Consider the following 21287-nt stretch of genomic DNA (forward strand, 5'->3'; position numbering starts at 1 on the left):
CGTTAAACTCCAGTCTCAATTAAACTCTAGTCTTGTTAAACTCCAGTCTCGTTAAACTCCCGTCCCGTTAAACTCATGTCTCATTAAACTCATGTCTCATTAAACTCATGTCACATTAAACTCATATCACATTAAACTCAAGTCTTGTTCAACTCAAGTCTTTTTAAACTCTAAACTTTAAACTTTTCAAACTGTGTGAATAGTTGAACAACATGTTGAAGATTTGAAAAGACTTTCCTCAAAGCTTTTAGATTGACGTCTCTCTCTCCGTCAGGATGGATGTTGTCCTCTGGACGGGGTGTTGGAGTGGCAGAATGAAACAAAGACCCTCCTCCTCAAGCAGAACGACAGGAAGTGATGTCACTAACATTGTCACAGATCGACCAATCACAATAACTTAAAGCAGCCAGATTTCCCTTTCCGCGTGCTGTGATATGTTACATTCAAACACTTATAAGGACAAATAAACTTTTGGGTTCAAATACATTTGTCGATTTTCTGTCTTGTTTGTCATAAACAGTTAAATAAATGAATATATTTGTGTAATCAATATGAGGACGGCACTGCTTCCTGTTTACCTCTAGATCAATGTGTTCAATATGCCTGTGGAATGCCGATACAATACTTCCAGCCTCCATGCCTTCTCCTGTGTCATACACTTTATGATTTATGGGATGAGAGGGTTCATTTAGTCTTCTTTCCAATCCAGACCTTCACATAGTGAACCCTGCCTTCCCCCAGCTGGGATGGGATCCCCGCCTGCTGCGACCTTGAACAGGATACATAAGAAACAAATCAGTCGAACAATATCAAATGATGGGCAGCATGTGATGGAGAGTCCAGCTCTGTCTGGAATATGCAGGAGTCCACTAGGGGCATGAGGGTGGTACTACACATGCCTCAATGATGGAACGCTCATAACATTACACATCAAGGAACTGAGGAAGCTGAAGCATTTCATGTTGGGAACAGTAAGAAAACAAGCAGATCATTTTGAATTACAATCACTTCTAGAGTACAATAATTTAGTTTCATTTGATAATAACAGGAGGGTGATGGGATTTATTGATAACTAACATTCACTTTTGATACAATCATTTGAGGTCAAATATTTTATTCAGTATATTTCAAGTTTCTTCCACAACATGTAAGGGCTTATATTTTTCAGTATAGTGTTTTAATAAAATCAAAACCCAGAAAGACTATAAGTCCAGTTTAAAGAGAATAGCCGGCAGCAGGAGGAAGCTGTCCACTGATTGGTTCTTCTGTTCAGATGTCTGGAACTGGAGGGGCAGACCAGTTTGACCAGTCTCTCCCACATGCTGAGGATGCAAAGACAGGTAGAAAATCCACGGCCCGCCACTGGAGGGTAGTATAGACTGTATACATGATCAGAAGGTAGTACCTACTGTATAGTCTGATTGTGGTTCAGGTCAGTGGATCAGATGGGGGAAGTAAAGAACCTCGGCTCTGGTTCTGCTCGACCTCTGGAGAAAAAGAGAAACAGAAGAGATTCTCAAGACCTGAAATCCATCAGGGCTGAGTAAACAACATTTAGGTAAAACCTTAGGTATTAATCGTGTCATATTGGTTACCAGTTCATGTGTTTTAAGCTACACCTGTTTAGTTGTGTGATGACATTGAAGATGGAGGGCAGCAGCTAAAAGTTTTAAACACCATAGGCCCACTTATGGGCATTTTTTTATTTATTGCAAAAATATATACATTTATAAATCACAAGAAAATATATTAATGTTGCACATCAAATTAAACACCAAAGCCTTTGCTACAAGAATCAGTAAGCCATTTAACAAAAAACTCAAACAGAAAGATAATCATAAAAGTATAGAAAGTATTGTCGTTACACTTAGTTTTTTTTACTGTGTTTTTACAGTTTTGATAAAAATGAAATCTGTTCATAAGTTAAAAGGTTAATAAATCAGATAGCTGTTGGTAGTGGACTGAACCTTGGACCTGGGCTTACGTTCTGGGGTGATCGTTGCTCTGGTTCTGAGTCCGGCCTCTCAGAGTTCCTCTGCTGGGAGTTTTGAAGAAGCTGCTTAACTCTGGTGAAGTCAATGGCTCAAACAACCGACCTGGGAAACGGGGTACATTACAATAGTGACTCCACCTTTAATGGTTACACAATGAAAAAAATAACAAATTTCTGCATAAATGCAGCAGAAGCCGTGCAGCCGCCACGCTCTGCAGCTGTGTGCCAACAACGTATTTTTCTTCCTGTTAATGAAGTGAAAGTTTAAATTAACTCTAAAAGTGGTATCGGGAAACATGCTGTGAACACAAAGAGAACAGAAGGCAGCTAATTACACCAGTGATAAGACTGGGCCTGCAGTCGAATAGTCCTTTTTGGTTAGGAAGGTTCTGAGTGAAATGACCTGAAGTACCTAAGTGGCCGCCATGATAAGAGCTGTTAGAATTCTCTAAATACTAAGGAAAAGAGCTTCAATGCTTCCTAACTTAGCTCCTTTAGCATAAGAACCACTGGACCTTCCTTTACCAAAGGAAAGGAGATAATGCCGACCCACAATTCCTTGCGGCGGCAACATTTAAAGTGACGTATCATTCACGAGAAGAAACGATCATGAAGACAAACACAGATCATGTAAATAACCATTGAATTTATTTCAATAATTTGTTAAACCTGCTGGAAAACTACCAATGTTACACTGCTGTTGCTGAAAACTGCTGTAATCATTAGTTTCACCGATGCAGACCAACTTCACAAACATCATCTGCTGTCACGTCATAACTACGTCGCTTAGTGAAAGTGGAGTCGGATTTACTAAACACCGCGGTTGTCTTTTCCCAACTCCTCATGAATTCTCCTTCCCATCTTTCTTTGACCGTGTGACTTTTTTACAGAGGTCAAGGAAATGCTTTTAGGGTTAGTTATTTTTGGGACTATTCGACTGCAGCCTGGATCTAGCCATCCATCCATTATCAACCGCTTATCCAGATCTAGTGTACAATAATACACCCACCATGCACATTGGCCAGGCTGTGGGTTTTAGTGGTGGTGGACGAGCTCTTATCTGTCTGGACGGTGAGGACACGTCTCCAGTAGGCTTCAGGGAGGGACAACATGCGGCAAACAACCTGAGAAGAGAGCATCAGGCGTAACGAACCACTGAGACCAAAGATGGACAAGATTAGTCCTCAACAAGAATTAGTTGTGACATGTTCTACTACAGCACTGAGATGGTTTAAGTCCTATTCATCAGCTCCATCCCATTTTGTGTATGGAAACTATGAAGTACCACAAGGTTCTATGCGTGGACCAATTATATTCCCATAATATAAAGCTTCCTTTGCATTAGTAGAAAACACTCCTTTAACCGTTAGGCAGATGATACCCAATTATAATTACATTGTAGAGCCCTCTGAGGCTAATTAGTCATTTGAGATGTAGAAATACATTTGATTTATTCCCAGCTGTGTTTTCTCAAATTGCGAATGGTTTTCATACCCATACTAAAACCAGATTCTCTCAACCACAAGGGCTATTTGAATAATTAATAAAAAAGGGTATAGTATACAGAAAACCCATGTGAGATTAGTTAAGGTGTATATAGCAGTATATGCGTTGCTGGTTGATGATAGAACAAAAAAAAGAAGTTAATATAAAAAATGTAAAAAGACTTCCAGGATGAATCTGCTCTTTCAAATGAACTATAAAATAGCACAATGTTAACAGTATCTCTGCAAAGTTTAACTTTGATTAAGTGTAGCAAAATATTTTTTGTTATTAATTTAGTACAGAAGTTTAGCCGAATCGTCAAAATCGACCATCTATGATTAGTGTGTGATTGTGCCATTTTCTCATGCAACATGCTATTTATTTCACTAATCAAAGTCAAAGTCAGTTTTATTGTCAATTTTCCATTTGTGCAAACATACAGAAGATTGAAAGTACGTTTCTCTTCTGTCCGACACACATAATGGTGTTCAATACATCCACATACATACATCTACAGCAGGAATATACACTAAACCAACCAAAACTATGCTTTTGACGGATTCGGTAGGTTGTAAGCTTTACAGAAAGGTGTGCTTATCACGTGTAGCATCAAGCTAGTGTTATGAACAGTCATCATTTCCATAACTTGGGGAGCGCTAGAGTCATTTGAGTCCTCAAGTCATACTTATGGTTTATGTTAATATTTATGGTTGAATTGTGTTTTAAACATAACATTGACTTGCATGCTCGCTTTGCTATGTGACATCAATAGGTCTGCTACCGATTCATGGCACTTATAAAGAGATGGGGGGTGAAGGAGAGATCATGCATGAGAATTCATGCTCAGAAGTTGAAAGAAACTTGATAGCTGTTTGTTGGGCTTATTCTTTTATCCACAAACGACGATTAAGACATTTAGAAAGAAGCAAACCTTTGGCTGAATGTTTATATCCCTCATGATGGTTGTTGGAGTCGGCTCAGACATCCCATGTCCCACTAAAGTCGGTCCAAACACCCGGGACAAATTATTCTTGTCCATCTGACACTGAGGACTCCTCATCACCCTAAAGAATCATCGACATATGACACCATCACACACTTCCCTGTGCTGCTGAAATCACAAATAAAGAATGTGTAATCAAGACAAAATGCAGCAGATATTTCGATTTGTTCCCATACTTCTGCAAGTGAAGCATGAGAAATGCCAGCGTGTCTCTGTTGACCTTCGGCAGCTGTGCAATTGCTTGATACATGATGGCCGTGCTGTGGTCCTCATCAGGCAGCTCTGAAACACAGTGACGGGGAGATGATCGCAGACATGTTCTAAGTGAGCCGGGTTCTGTGGTATTGTTTAATGTTACTCATAACAGCTCTAGGTGGGGAGGCCGGGGCCCAATAAGACGAGGGAGTCAATGTGTGGGGCGGGGTTGAGACACGGGGTGAGCTCGGAATAAACATGTTGGCTTTACTACACAGTCTGTCTCACGCACGTTATTAAGCGAACCCGACATGGTGTCAGAAGTGCTGGATAGCTAAAGCAGGATATGTACAAGTTGTACTACTGTAGGGACGTAGGCAAAAGTTCGGAAGAAGTGTTCGGTGAAGTTAGATGAGTGATAACGAGCAGGACGGGGAAGTAGCTACCGTTAGCATGGCGGCTAACGCTCCCGGCGCTACGTTTAACATCCAGCCGCCGGAGCCCTTCGATTTTTCCAAGCCGAACAACAGGACAAAATGGATTCGGAGATTTGAGAGATTCCGTCAGGCAAGCAACCTGTTTGCAAGCTCCGAAGTCAACCAGGTGAATACCTTGATATACTGCATGGGAGACGACGCAGATGACGTCTTGAGAGGCTTAAAACTAAGCGCTACAGACCAGCATGTATACACCAAAGTGAGAGACGGATTAGAGTCTTTCTTCATTGTTAGAAAGAACATCGTGTATGAGCGCGCACTTTAACATGCGCAAACAGGAGGCAAATGAAACAGTTGACGGTTTTGTAACTGCCTTACATGCATTAGCAGAGCACTGCAATTATGGGACATTGCATGACGAACTAATCAGAGATAGGATTGTAGTGGGACTGGCTGATGCAAGGCTCTCCGAACGCATGCAGATGGAGGATTTAAACCTGGAAAAAGCCATTAATATGGCAAGACAATCAGAGGAGATAAAAAAGCAACAAAACACATTGAGGAGTGATGCCAGTAGTGTAGGGCAGATGGATGCAGCCACTGTGGACAGAGTGTTTGAAGGCAGGAAACAAAAAGAGAAGCCCAGGTTTAACAGATACAAAAGTGATGGAGCAAAGCCACACTTCGGCAGCCAGAGTAAACAGCCACATAGTTCCCAGTGCGACAAATGTGGTGGCTCACCTCACCCTAGACATGAGTGCCCTGCCAACGATGCAAAATGTTATTCATGTGGGAAAAAAGGTCACTTTCAGCGTGTCTGTCGTGCAGGCGGAAATGTGGACGGTATTGAAACGGAAGAGGAGGATAAAAGTTTCTTCCTGGGTTCTGTGACGTCCGACAAAGCTGCATGGACCGTTAACATAGGAATAATGAACACCACAATCAGGTTCAAACTCGACACCGGAGCGGATGTCACTGCTGTGTCACAGACTGATATGAACCGCATATTTTCCGGTACGCAGCAGCCTGTTCTCCAGAAAGCAGAGAGACCTTTGCTTGGTCCGGGACGGATGCCGCTGGATGTGTCAGGGTTCGCCAGTATGCAGCTGAGTAGTGGAGTCAAACAGTCCATGCAGAAGGTTTATGTGGTCAAAAATCTGAGTACGCCTTTGCTTGGATTTCCAGCCATTACAGCCCATGGCCTGCTCAAACGTGTTGACGGCATAGATGTGGACACTCAAGTCGACGTACCCTAGACTGTGCAGTGGGCTAGGTGAGGTGAAACGGGCATATCACATAAAACTTAAACCAAATGCTGTGCCTTTCTCTCTGAAAACCTCTAGGAGAATTCCCCTGCCGCTGGTGGGGAAAGTCAAGGAAGAGCTCCAGCGAATGGAGAAGCTGGGCGTCATCAGCCGTGTGGAGGAGCCAACAGACTGGTGTGCCGGAATCGTGGTCGTACCAAAGAAAAACAGTACACGCCTGAGACTGTGTGTGGATTATACTGGCTTGAATGGGTATGTGTGCCGTGAAAAGTACATTCTGCCGTCTGTGGATCAGTCCCTTGGCATGCTAGCCGGACCAAAGGTGTTAAGTAAATTGGATGCTAACATGGGGTTCTGGCAGATCCCCTTAGCAGAAGAGTCAGTCATGTACACCACATTCATAACACCCTTCGGGCGGTTCCACTTTAACCGCCTTCCCTTCGGCATCAACTCAGCACCTGAACACTTTCAGTGCATGATGGCGGAAGTCATAGAGGGGTTGGAGGGTGTGGTCTGCCACATTGATGACTTACTGGTGTGGGGGCGGGACCAAGACGAGCATGACACTCGACTACATGCTGTGCTACAAAGAGTAGAGAAAGCAGGCATCACCCTGAATGTGGAAAAGTGTGACCTCTCCAAGAGCGAGATGGCCTTTTTGGGCCACATCTCAGCCACGGGCATCCGGCCCGATCCGAAGAAGACGGAGGCTATCACGGAGATGAAGGAGCCCACAAATGTGAGTGAGATGAGGAGTTTTCTCGGCATGGTCAACCAGCTGGGGAAATTCATTCCTCAGCTGGCGGAAAAAGACAAAGCACTCCGCGACCTCCTCTCGAAAAAGAACTGCTGGGTGTGGGACACGGACCAGGTAATGGCGTTTAAGGAGCTGAAGGAGGCACTTACTTCTCCTCCAGTGCTGGCCATGTATGACCCAAACAGGGACACTAAAGTATCAGCTGATGCATCTTCGTATGGCTTGGGAGGCGTTATTCTCCAGAAGGTGAACGGGGTCCTGTGGCTTATGCATCGCGGTCACTTTCTCCAACGGAACAACGCTATGCACAAGTGGAAAAGGAGGCCCTGGGCCTCACATGGGCCTGTGAACGGTTCCGGGATTACCTCCTGGGAAAGCATTTCATCCTGGAGACCGACCATAAGCCTCTTCTCAGTCTTCTTGGAGCCCAAGCACTCGATCTTCTGCCGCCAAGAATCCAGCGCTTCAGAATGAGGCTCATGCGCAACTCATATACAATCATACATGTGCCAGGGAAGTCACTCTGGACAGCAGACACACTGTCACGTTCGCCTGTGAAAGCAAGCATGTCCCCAGATGAAAACGAACTGATGGAGAGCACAAACATATATGTGGACTGTATCATTGAAAATCTGCCTGCCAGCCCCTCATACATAGAAAATCTGAAAGAGCAGCTCAATGCTGACAATGTCTGGTCACGGGTCATGATGCTGTGCAGAGAAGGATGGCCAGCGCATGACAAACAGGAATCAGTGCTGAAAAACTACTAGCTAGAGCGAGCCACACTCACAGTGGAAGACGGGTTGCTCCTAAAAGACTCACGGCTGGTCATACCTGCAACGCTGCGGAACGATGTGCTGGCCAAGCTGCATGAAGGACACCAAGGTGTCGTGAAATGTAAAGCGCGTGCACGCCAGTCTGTATGGTGGCCGGGACTTGGTCAGCAGATAAATGACGTGGTACTCAAATGCAGAACATGCATACAAGAGAGACACACAATCACAATGAGCCGCTCATGCCCTCAGAGCACCCTGACCGACCATGGCAGAGGTTGGGGGCGGACCTCTTTGAACTGTTTGGTAAGACGTACTTACTTGTCGTCGACTACTTCTCGAGATAGCTCTCTTATCCCACACCAGGTCCACCGACATCGTCACTCATCTAAAGGCAATCTTTGCTCGCCATGGCATCCCGGAGGTAATGATGTCAGATAACGGACCTCAGTTTTCTGGACAGACCTTCGCCTTGTTTGCAGCTGCATACGGATTCAAACATGTCACCAGCAGCCCAAGGTTCCCGCAAAGCAACGGAGAAGCAGAACGGGCAGTCCAGACGGTGAAAAACCTTCTAAAGAAGGCAGATGACCCCTACCTGGCTCTACTCTCTTATAGAGCCACTCCTCTTCAGAATGGATACAGCCCGGCTCAGCTTCTCATGGGCCGACGTTTACGCACCACGGTGCCAACTGTTCCCTCTCATCTGGACCCTGCACTGCCTGACAGCTGCGCACTGGCTCGGAAGGAAAAGGAGAAGAGGATGTCAGATGCTGCACATTACAACAGGCGCCACCGTGCAAAAATGCAGTGTCTTGTCACCAGGAGAACATGTATGGGTCACCAACGCTAAGACGTCGGGAACTGTGATCCAGAAACACTCTACTCCTAGATCTTATTTGATGGATGTACCTCAGGGGGTGGTGAGACGTAACCGTCTGCATCTGATACCTCTACAGGAGCCTACACAAGAGAGGACATCACCACAGCAGCACACGTCAGAGCAGGCTTCCATGTCACCTGCTGCGACACCTCCAGTGTTACCTGCAGAGTCTCCCACTCTCAGAACTAGGTCTGGGAGAGCCATCATTAAGCCCGATAGGCTTAACTTGTGAACAGATATGAAATGAAAGAAATCTTTGAAATATATGTTGAGTTATTGTTGTGTTATGGTGTCATGGTCATGGGAAGGCTTAGTTGAAGCTAATGAGGTTAGTTAAAACACGCGATGTTACAATGTGAGAATTCAGGGAACTGCAGTTGTTTAATTAATACACTTGTTTCATACTAGTTCCAATACTCACCAAAATGCCTAACATTGTTTTCCTTACAGGGTTCAAATGGTCTGATGGGAACAACAGTTTATTCTTTGTTATCTTAAAAGGGAAGATGTGGTACTGTTTAATGTTACTCATAACAGCTCTAGGTGGGGAGGCCGGGGACCAATAAGATGAGGGAGTCAATGTGTGGGGCGGGGTTGAGACACGGGGTGAGCTCGGAATAAACATGTTGGCTTTACTACACAGTCTGTCTCACGCACGTTATTAAGCGAACCCGACAGGTTCTACCTGAGGAAACGGGTTCCAACTGAGAAGTTCTAACAGATGTATTCCAGCTACTACTAAATAAACAGTTTATTTTCCGAATATTGATCCGTTCCTGGCGCTGATCAATCAGGATGAAGTCCTTCCCACCTGAAGCCTCCATGAAGGTCTTGTGCAGCCTGAAGGGGATGAGCGGCTCCTTCAGCTTCCTCAGAAAGTCCTTCAGCAAACCACACAGAACGTGGACGTCATGAACCTTCTTGAGCATCAGTGGAGTTTTCCCCTGGAGGAAGCGCTCTCGGAGCTCCTTCACCAGACGCTCCCCTCCAGGAACCCTGTACAGTCCTCTCTGCAGACATCAGGGCATCTCATGAGCCAGGAGCCAGACTGAGCAATGCATGATGGGGAACAGGCTGAGGACCAGCTCACCTCTTCCAGGCCCCGTCTCTCTATCTCAGTCACGCACTCCACCATCAGAAGAGGCACTCTTGGGTTCATCACTGGAGCAAAGTCCTCCAACGAGTTCTGAAGATAACGACAAAAAGATTAACAGAATAATACAACGATTCTGTTTATTTATTATTATAGAGCAGCATGGGGCCAAACATGAACAGACGTTGGTACAAGTGCTAAACAACTTGTGTGTTCCTAAATGATGTGACAAGTAAAGTGAAGAGGAGCTCATTGAAGTCTTCATCCCCCAACTCCTCCTGTGATGTCCATCGTGTCTCACTGGACATTTAGTGACTCTTCTTCAGTTCTCACCTTGAAGTAGAACCAGAGTCTTTGCTTCTGGAGTATCTGGTCTGAGAGGTACCCGTTGGTCTAAGAGGTACCTGTTGAGCTGAACTTCCTGTCGCGGCTGTGGACGAGCAGTGGTCACTCAGTTTCAGTTTGCACTCTGGATGAGCGACTACGCGGCAGTTTCTGCACTTCGCCGCCATCTTCCCAAAGCGCATCCTCTTCCCGCATGGTAGGCACATCTCGGGCCGGATCACCTGGAGGGAATGGAGTGAAGCCCTCTTACCGCTGTACCCCTTTATTGACCAGTCTAACCAGTCCATTCATCTGGCTCAGCTCATCTTCCTCTGATGAGTCAATGGTCACTTCTTAATCACAGAGGAGTCAAAGTTAACTTGGTACCCAGATCCATTCTTACAGAGGAATAAGAAGACATTCAGGATTCACATATAGATTCAATAATTTAAGATGTCATGTATAAAACTGTCAGTCGTCTTTTCTTAACTGTAATGTCCTGTTTAGTCAAATTAAATGAAGTACTAATGATGTCACATCATGACACATGAACCCGCTCACACGGTTTTAGAAAGGAAAACGTGTGCGATGGCCTTCTCAGCTCTGACGGCAGCTCCCTCCATCTCTGCTTCGGTCTCATCACAGGGAAACCACACAGAGGTTTGGTCTGAGGAACACATGCATGAACCACACACAAACAGACAGGAAAATGCATGAAATACACAATCTCAGAGTTGAGATTGAAACAACGCACGCGTGTCAAGCTGAATCAGTCAAAGTGTTCATATGAAGAAACTCTCAAATTCACAGTTACTCACCGAGCTAACAGCTACAGTATTCATGCAAGAAGGCAGTTAAGGCTACAGAAAGGACCCTAATCTTTAAACAATAAATGATGGAAAAGTCTACTGTAGTCTAAGAATGCAACCGTATGTACATTCAGGTTTGTATTACTGTACTAATATTGCTACTGATTTCAAGGAAAGGGTCAACAACATGGCAACACCATTATTCGGACAGCATATCATGCTCGGTAACATTTAGTGCACCAACTATAAAAATGTTCAGCAACCGGAAGTCAAAAAGACAACAAGATTAAAAAAGAAATAGGAGCCAAATGAAATGAACAGAGGAAACTCCTGCCAGTGAAACTGTTGATCTACACCCCAAAAGTTACCAATGTGTCACAATCACCTCCTCCGACTGAACTGGCACGCTCCTGGATGGGGGTACAGGCGGGGTCTTCGGGGGTCTCTGGTGTGAGTCCCATCACCATGTCCATTTGAGTCTCAGGGGTCATCAGCAGCTCCTTCACCAACGTGTTGACCTCCTGGAGGGACACAAAGTCAATGTTTGTATCCCACTGCTCAACGTCAACAGGAGAAACCACAAAAGGACCAGTTGATCCAGTCTACAGAGTAAAGATCCATTTTCTGTCCTGTCCTGCAACAGTGGACCAGCTCTTTACCCTTGCAGGTCTGTTGGAGGGGTCATGGGAATTTGCTCATTCAGTCTCCCGTTGGGGGGGTTCTGTTGAAATACGGAGTACCGTTATCATTGCTGAGCCATCCGGTCCTTGTCTGAGCCGAGTCTAAATACTCTGCACCAAGTCAAACATGTTTCTCGTAGTGTTGGGCTTTCCCTTGTCACGATTCTGTTTTCCATCAGATTTCAGCTTTCTTCTCTTGGTGGCTAGACTCGGTCTCAGAGAATCAGAGACTCGGCCTCAGAGACAAGCTGACCAGCTGCTGGGGCCAGCTGAGATGGTTCGGACATCCGATGAGATCCTCCTGGTCTCCTGGTAAGAGGACACCAGCACACGCTTGAGATTATAGATCTGGTCCCCTCAGGAGAAACTAGAAGACGTTGCTCGGGAAGAGGACGTCTGGAATGGCCCCTTCCCCGGATATGGGGGAGGAAAATGTATGTGTGGAAGATGACAAGTACATTGATAAATGCGTTCTATATAGAGGTCCCTTTTATGTCCTGCATTTACATTAATCTGTTATCAAGCTAATAAGAAGTAGTCTTGTGCTTTTTACTGCGCTGCATCACTTCCATTGGGCGGTTCACCTCAATAGGTTTCCTCTCCAGCAGCTCTGCAGAAACATTCCCGCTTCGACCTCGCTTCCCGACTGAAGGTCCGACAGGCAGTCCCATTGACGACCGCTGCATAGAACCAAGAGAACGTCAGAACAGACTACAAACAGCTGAAAGTATGTGAAGGTGGAGACACTCACCCTCCTCTCTCTGGCTCGAGACCTTAGGGGTTTAATGGAAGTCGTGTCCAGATCCTGAAACAATAGGACACACGCTACTATCACATCAGGCAGCTGTTTTTAATATGGTTTTTAATGTTACAATTTGACAAATGATCAAGTTATCAGGCCGTTTCCTTCACTAACAAGATAGAATACCCGTGAAAGACTTTATACCTTGAGTTAATAATGTTTAATGAAGAGCACTTTGCATTAACTTGACATAAAGATGGGATATGAATTAACTAGACTTGCCATGTCTCAACTTGATTTTAATATGAATGAGGAAAGAGATCAATGTACAAATCAGACAGGGATACTTCAACTGTTAATATTCAGACAGACTGCTCCTTTAATATTTCCTGTTTATTGATCGTACCACGTCATCGTCAGTCCGGTCGTAGCTGATATCGGAGTGGGACAGGAAGGACGACTCGTCGATCACACACAACCTGAATGAACAAAAGAACATGTTAAAACCTCAACAACCACTGAAACTCATTAGATCCTGCTTCAGAAAGAACATCTGAAACTCCACAATCTCCTGAATTTACTCCTGAAACCTTAGCAGCATTCAGCTTTTCTGCTCCACGTATCTGGAACAAGGTCCCTGAAAGCTTGAGACCCTCAGCTCCTTTAAGTCCACATTGAAGACGTTTCTGTTTGCTGCTGCCTTTAACTGAACCAGATTCAATTACTGCATCTCACTACTGCATTTTTTTCTTAAACTGCACTGCAACTTTTATCTTTCAACTTTTATTTTGCTTTTTGACTGTTTTAATGTTTTCTTAACTGTTTTTAAATCTGCATTATGTTTTGATGCTTTTAATGGTTTTATGTGAAGCACTTTGAATTGCCTTGTTGTTGAAATGTGCTATATAAATAAACTTGCCTTGCCTTAAACAATGTACATGTCTAAGAGTTTTCTGATCTTCTCTCACATATATGCATTTCTTAGTCCAGGTTGGGAGGCCTCCTCATTACTTTGATCATCGGTCTCTGGACTCATCTGAGGCTCTATTTAAAGCCAAACCACCACTTAGGAGCTGCATGGATGAGGAGTTAACTGGTGTGTCCACCATCACACAGCTTCCTTCTTCAGCATTGGGTGGAATATCTCTCTTTACAGCAGGCCACAGGTTTGTCCATGAACCAAAGTTTACACCAACACCTCATGGTTTATCTTCCAGGATTGCAGAATAGAAAGATCTTCCTGCACACTATGTGAAAATCCAGCTACTCTGAACTCATCCAACAAGGTGAGACAGCAAGAAGATCTCAGCTGGCACCAGTGATGGAGGCTTACTGGGAGAGGCAACATACTGGGAGCTGAGGAAAGACCTTAGTAGACACCTCATCTTCACCTTGGAGATTACATTCAACACTCATGTGGAAAGAGTTGGAGTGAAACATGTCCAACTAGCAGTCAGTGGTGGAGGAACAGACCTGTGCAACGTGACCTACAGAGATCAGACCTGCAGAGAACAGAGGTCTAGCTGCAGAGACCAGAGGTCTAGCTGCAGAGATCAGACCTGCAGAGACCAGAGGTCTAGCTGCAGAGACCAGAGGTCTAGCTGCAGAGACCAGAGGTCTAGCTGCAGAGACCAGAGGTCTAGCTGCAGAGGTCAGAGCAGGTTACCATGGAGGGAAGTTAAGATCATTAAGAGTGAAGAGAACACAACAGGAAGAAGCTTCTGGCCAGAAACCTGAAGGTGGTTTAGATCTGGTTTAGATCTAACCCTAACCCAGGCGAGTGAAGAGGGAGCACGAGGAACTACAGAACCGGTGTGACGGGTAAACCAGGTGAACAGACTCTCCATCTACCGTTTGCTGCTCCGCTGCAGAGTCATGTTCCCTTTGTGTTCAAATGTGGCCAGAAGAGACTTCTGCTCCGCGTTCAAACAGGCACTGGATTTACTGTCATGGACCAGGATGTCACACATGAGCTGCATCTGCCTCTGCTGCCAATCAGAGAGGAGAGGGAGGGTCAGCACACACATCATGACAGACACCAGAGGCTGGTGAGCAGCCTTCTGAGGGACTTACCAGGTAGTGGAAGTCTCCTTCCATCTTGTAGCGCTTCCGCATCTCCACGTCCAGCTGGTTTCGAGCGTGTTTCAGTTTGACTTCCAGAGCCGCTTTGGACACATCCGACTTCACCAGCAGCTCTTTGTACTTCTTCAGCTCCAGCTCGGCGTGCAGCCACCGCTTCCTCACCGCCTCAAGGTTCTTCACCACTTGCATTAACTCTGAAAGAAGGCCGGGAAACATCTCAATCCTCCTAAAGCAGAGAGCAGAAAGTTTGTAGTGCCTTCCTCACCAACTACAAACAAGACATCTGGGACTCAGGGTTCTGACAGAACTCGGAGTTGGCTCCGGACTGAGATGGACTAAAGATTCTTCCTCAGGTTCTCTGTTGATGCAGACTCACCCCGCTCAGTGCTCATGCTGGTTTCCTCCATCGTGATCTTCTGGAGACAAAGAGCCAACACTTCCTCCACCATGTGCTTCTCCATGCCGACGCCCACAGGAAGGGACGCGTGGGTTATTTCACCCCTTCACAGTTCCTGCAGGTGCAGAGTTAGGAACATTACTTTTTTTTATTACCAGTGAACCATAGGGACAAATATAATATATAATAACTAACCTCCTTAGTAAGACAGGTTTGAGCACTTTTGTTTAACACATTTTACAACCTTCTGAAAAGACACACACACAGAGAGAGAGAGGAGGAGCCATGATAGAGGAGCCACAAGAGTGAGCTTCCAGGAAGTCTTTTAACGCTGGACACGCCCCCTCACTGTTCATCAGTTATGTGATTGGACGCTGCAGCTGATTGACTGATCCTGGAGTTATATATTATCTGTTTTCTGATTCACCATCTTGTTGAAATATGTTCATTGTAGTCTGAACAACAAAAGGACCACAAACTACTTTCTTCATTTAAAAAAAAGATTTGATCTGTTGTTTCCCTCAATAACGCGCACACGGCCTGCCCGCAACGCGCAGGTGGCCAAGTGATGAAAGAGTGACTCAATGAGAGGCACTCACCGCAGGTCAGCTCCAGCTGCTGCTCATCAGCTGCTTCACTCTTTAACCTGTCTGTCAGCGACCACGTGACCTCACCTGCGCTCCTATTGGTGGTGATGTCATCAGCTGCCTCATGTGTCTCAATCTATCATTAAAATCAATGCAAATGATTAAAACTGTATTTAAGTTTGTGTTTGTAAAGTTACCTCAGATGGAAAAGAACACACACTCTCTCTGTTTAGTATGGTTTTTATGTTTTTGGGTTTGGAATACATTAGAACTCCTGGCAGTGACAGACAGATATTTAGTTATGACATGAACTTAGCTTGGTTTCTCGGTAAGATATCTAAACAACTGATAAACATGTGTCTCTTATTGACTCCTGAGTTTCCTGCAGCGCCACCATGAGGTTCATCTGGTAAATGATTTGTTCCCTTCAGGATGAATTGTAAGTACTCTGGTGATCCTCAGACTTTTCATCAAGCGGCATCAGCAGGGCCCTATTCTTCGCACCTGGCTCAACAAAGTGGATCAAATGTCCTATTATCAGCTAAAATTAGCGAGATGATTGACATCAGGCTAACTCAGTTTCTCCACGGCAGATCCATGCTGAAACGGTCTCGTTCATTCTAGCCAGACGTCAGTCATCAGGATAAATGCGCCCATTCCTCTTCAGAAGGGATAATAATGGAGCACTGACACCACGATGTTCTAACAGTGCAATGGCAAATAAACTCAGAGAACCTCTTTTTATTTCTCCACTGAGAAGCAGGAGATGATCATGAAGGCATATGAGGAAGTCAAAACCTTTGTCATTCACAGCACTGTGTTGCAAATAATCCAACGCGTTTGCAACGTGTTTGGTGTGAACGCAGCTTAACTCCACCCCCGCTGCACAAGCTAAATGTGTCAGTGTTGGGAAAATGTATCGGCTAATTTGAAGTGCTTCATCACCCAAATCAATCAGATTATATTTATTTAAATGTACCTGCTGGCAGTAGTATACAAATTAATATATACTTATGAGGATATATGTACTGTATGTGCGTATGTATCATGTACTATATATGTGTATATACATGTATGTGTCGATTACCATATAACTAGGAGTTTAAATATGTGTATGGGCGGATCAGTATGTATGTATTATTCATAATCAGAAATTCAATCAATTGAAGCAGTAAAAATAAATTAAGTGTGATTCTCTGTATTCTCATCACAATCACCTTAATCATGTTATACAATAATGATATGTATGGTGTACTAATAACACTGTCATATAATTATGAATGCGTTCAACACATCCATAAGTTTCTTAAGAGCTAAATAAACTTAAGAACAGCGCGGCATGCAGCGGGTGACAGTCTGTGTCTGAGACGGGCGATCAGCTGCGCCTGTAGTGATCAATGTCCGCGGCTCGAGAAGCTCTCGTAAATAAATGATTCCTTGTCGGCAGAATATATTCCGCCGCGTGCAGGAAGTCATCCTGATGTGAGCTTGTACAGGAAGTCATCATGATGATGTGAGCTCATACAGGAAGTCATGATGATGATGTGAGCTCATACAGGAAGCCATCATGATGATGTGAGCTCACACAGGAAGCCATAATGTTGTGAGCTCGTACAGGAAGTCATCATGATGTGAGCTCGTACAGGAAGTCATCATGATGTGAGCTCATACAGGAAGTCATGATGATGTGAGCTCATACAGGAAGTCATGATGATGTGAGCTCATACAGGAAGTCATGATGATGTGAGCTCGTACAGGAAGTCATCATCATGATGTGAGCTCGTACTGGAAGTCATGATGATGATGTGAGCTCATACAGGAAGTCATGATGATGTGAGCTCGTACAGGAAGTCATCATGATGATGTGAGCTCATACAGGAAGTTATGATGATGTGAGCTCGTACAGGAAGTCATCATGATGTGAGCTCATACAAGAAGTCATCATGATGTGAGCTCATACAGGAAGTCATCATGATGTGAGCTCATACAGGAAGTCATGATGATGTGAGCTCGTACTGTAAGTCATGATGATGGTGTGAGCTCATACAGGAAGTCATCATGATGATGTGAGCTCGTACAGGAAGTCATGATGATGTGAGCTCGTACAGGAAGTCATGATGATGATGTGAGCTCATACAGGAAGTCATCATGATGTGAGCTCGTACTGTAAGTCATGATGATGGTGTGAGCTCATACAGGAAGTCATCATGATGATGTGAGCTCATACAGGAAGTCATCATGATGATGTGAGCTCATACAGGAAGTCATCATGATGATGTGAGCTCATACAGGAAGTCATCATGATGATGTGAGCTCATACAGGAAGTCATGATGATGTGAGCTCGTACTGGAAGTCATGATGATGATGTGAGCTCATACAGGAAGTCATCATGATGTGAGCTCGTACTGTAAGTCATGATGATGGTGTGAGCTCATACAGGAAGTGATGATGGTGTGAGCTCATACAGGAAGTCATCATGATGATGTGAGCTCATACAGGAAGTCATCATCATGATGTGAGCTCATACAGGAAGTCATCATGATGATGTGAGCTCGTACAGAAAGTCATGATGATGATGTGAGCTCGTACAGGAAGTCATCATGATGATGTGAGCTCGTACAGGAAGTCATCATGATGTGAGCTCGTACAGGAAGTCATCATGATGATGTGAGCTCATACAGGAAGTCATGATGATGCGAGCTCGTACAGGAAGTCATGATGATGTGAGAACGGATCCTGGCGATCTGGAAGAACTCTCTCCCTATCAAACTAATAACTAATATCGCTCCTTCATCACTGAGGAAGGGAGCTGCCTTTTTTGTCCGGTGGGAGTGGCCAGCTTATCCAGTGCATTTCAGTTAGCCTGCGCGGGAGCAGGTTCATATTTTGGCTGTGTTGCTATGGTGATTTTTCTAAACCTGCTTCGAGGAACCGAAAAGCCTGACCTGCGTCATCTTATCCTGACAATTAGCCCGCTAACTCAGTAAGCCAGCAAAGAAGAATAGGGCCCAGGTCATTATATTATCGTGACACACTTCATCTGGGTTCATCTGTACTTAGCAACATGATAACCAAAGATGCTAAACATGCTAACATGCTAACCCAACACGGTAAACATTACACCTGCAAAACATCACTGTTGTACAAAAACCAACATCTCACTCTGCTGAGTTTCTCTTCACAGTTTATTCATGCAGCTCTCTTATCTTAAAGTAGTTTTATTTTCTACATAGAAACAACAACAACAATAACTGACAACAACAACAACAACAGATGCATTGCATTTTCTTGACTTACACACTACCATGTAGGCTCCAGTGCATATGTAAGGACAAACAACCAGCTGCTCCAGAAACAGTTCAGTCTGCAGGTACAATGACGCCATGTTGGATCCGAGTCTGTACTACAGTGTTGAATAAGGACGCCATGTTGGATACGAGTCTGTACTACAGTGTTGAATAAGGACGCCATGTTGGATCTGAGTCTGTACTGCAGTGTTAAATAAGGACGCCATGTTGGATCTGAGTCTGTACTACAGTGTTGAATAAGGACGCCATGTTGGATCTGAGTCTGTACTACAGTGTTAAAGTAGGACGCCATGTTGGATCTGAGTCTGTACTACAGTGTTAAAGTAGGACGCCATGTTGGATCTGAGTCTGTACTACAGTGTTAAATAAGGACGCCATGTTGGATCTGAGTCTGTACATATAACAGTGTGAGCTCTACAATCACTGATGCTAACACTGCCAGGATACAAAAACTGTAAAAAAAATTAGAAAATGATCATGGTATCAAATGAAGCCTTTACAATTAAAATACACTGTTAAAAATCCCTTCAGAGGTCAGACAGTGAAAAGGGGAAGGGTGTCTGCAGCTGTCACATCACAGGCTGCCCAACACAGAGATCATAGTGAGTGTTGCTGACCCTCGAATAGCAGAGTCAGACCAAGGGTGTATTAAGATGTGGTTTTGTCAAGTCAGAAACCTCCATCATACAAAGCCCCACAAGGGGTCCTAAGAAAGAAAATAATGTGGCACACAGATTGGTAAACCGACTACATGCATGAGTAAACTGAGCACAAAGACTGGTAAACACAGTTTTATGAAGGCAAATCACTGTCAAAATCCAAGCGCGCAAATGAGATCCACGCGCGCGCCCGCAAATTAAACAGCCGCGCGTGTTCGCTTTTACATCACTCCGCGAGCAAAAGTTGCTCTCGGGGGGGGGAGAAAAAGTTGCTCACGGATTTTTAACATTAAAACTTTAACCTTCTCTCTCGCATAGCCACTCACCATCGTATCTCTACATCTAATTGGTTACAATCCTCGTCTTTGGATTGGCTGGATATCACACCCGACACGTTTGCTGCAAAGAACATTTTAACTATACAACCCCAACACTCCAGTCAAAGAACTGTACCTGCTCTGCCGCGAGTATATAACTGGAAGATATGTCTCTTAAATAAAGAAAAAGACTCAAGGCCTGTACAAGCTTATGAAATGCGAAAGCATGGTAATAGTCTTTAAAGTACAAACATTACTCCACATTGTGTCTCTCTTGTAATAAACTGGAGGAAAGTTGCTCAGATTGACTTCCATCATTCTGTTACATGCAATGTTTGTTGGATAGTCCAACTCTTTTATCTTATTTGATTAAAACATGATGCAATTATATTTAACAATACAGTTTATTTTACTATAAACAAGTATTTTGACCCGGTCAAGGATCTAGAGCCATGGTTAAAACACATTGAACATTAACATTAAGTCAGTTGTCAAATTTAGGTTAAAGTTTCGCAAGAGAGCAGGTTAAACATTTGCAAGTGACTTTTGCTCGCGGAGTGATGTAAAAGCGCTCGTCAAAGTAAATTACACGCGCGGCTGTTTGATTTGCGCACGCACATGGAGCTCATTAGCGCTTGTAGTGTTTTTAAAATTTAGTTGGTCAAATTTAAACTTGCACATGTAAGAAAGAAATTGTTTATGTGTACATTACAATACACAAGAAATATGATAATTAATAAGGGATATTATTATGAAGGATATGTAATTGTATGCATATGAAGGTCACTGTTTTTACCGTATAATGATGAATGTGTGAATGGATGTTAGACAAAGTTGCATGTTGCCTGGAGGCAGTGGACTGTCTCTGTAAGGAATTGTAGTTCCCTTGTTCGCCTGAGGCAGCGGAGCTGAAAATTGACTTTTTGAAGTACAGGATCTACCCTTTCCAGAAGAAGAAGAAGAATAGCTCCGCCCCTGAAACTGCGGGACCAATGAACAACTAGATTATAGGTAGAGGTGTTGAAAGGGAGAATTAACCAATGAAAGGGCCTTATGCTCAGTGAGTGAGAGTATGAACTAACCCGCGGGAGGAAGAACGGGCTCTCTCTCTCCGGTGACGCGAGTGGGTCGGTAGAGTTCGCTGAGGAAGGAGGGACCCCGATCGGGATTGCATAAGCTGTTTCTGTCATCATTTTTATTAAATAATTAATAGTATAACTCATTTTGGACTCTGGACATTATTCCCCACACCACCCCCCAGGATTTTGACAGTAATTTGCCTTCATACTGTTTACGGTTTGGTAAACCCAGAGTTTGGATTGGTAAACCGAGCATATGGATTGGTAAACCCAGAATATGGATTGGTAAACCCAGACTATGGATTGGTAAACCGAGCGTATGGATTGGTAAACCGAGCGTATGGATTGGTAAACCGAGTGTGTGGATTGGTAAACGGAGCGTGTGGATTGGTAAACTGAGCATGTGGATTGGTAAACG

At 44.3% G+C, this 21287-nt stretch overlaps 1 protein-coding gene across 1 annotated transcript; it reads right to left on the minus strand.

Annotated features, from left to right (window-relative positions):
* Nucleotides 1–1428: 1428 nt before the first annotated feature.
* Nucleotides 1429–14982, minus strand: LOC306754073 (rac GTPase-activating protein 1; the record flags this gene model as incomplete). The annotated part of the gene is made up of 16 exons (XM_079237981.1): nucleotides 1429–1487; nucleotides 3003–3117; nucleotides 4410–4542; nucleotides 4658–4763; nucleotides 9603–9801; nucleotides 9882–9977; nucleotides 10289–10450; nucleotides 10772–10875; nucleotides 11403–11538; nucleotides 11951–12006; nucleotides 12251–12377; nucleotides 12449–12502; nucleotides 12846–12918; nucleotides 14291–14427; nucleotides 14513–14715; nucleotides 14898–14982. The coding sequence occupies 16 exons, from the start codon at nucleotides 14980–14982 to the stop codon at nucleotides 1429–1431; spliced, it is 1845 nt and encodes a 614-aa protein (XP_079094107.1).
* Between the last annotated feature and the right edge of the window lie 6305 nt (nucleotides 14983–21287).

The sequence above is a fragment of the Taurulus bubalis genome, assembly GCF_910589615.1.
Source record: "Taurulus bubalis genome assembly, chromosome: 2".
In the NCBI taxonomy this organism is placed as follows: Eukaryota; Metazoa; Chordata; class Actinopteri; order Perciformes; family Cottidae; genus Taurulus; species Taurulus bubalis.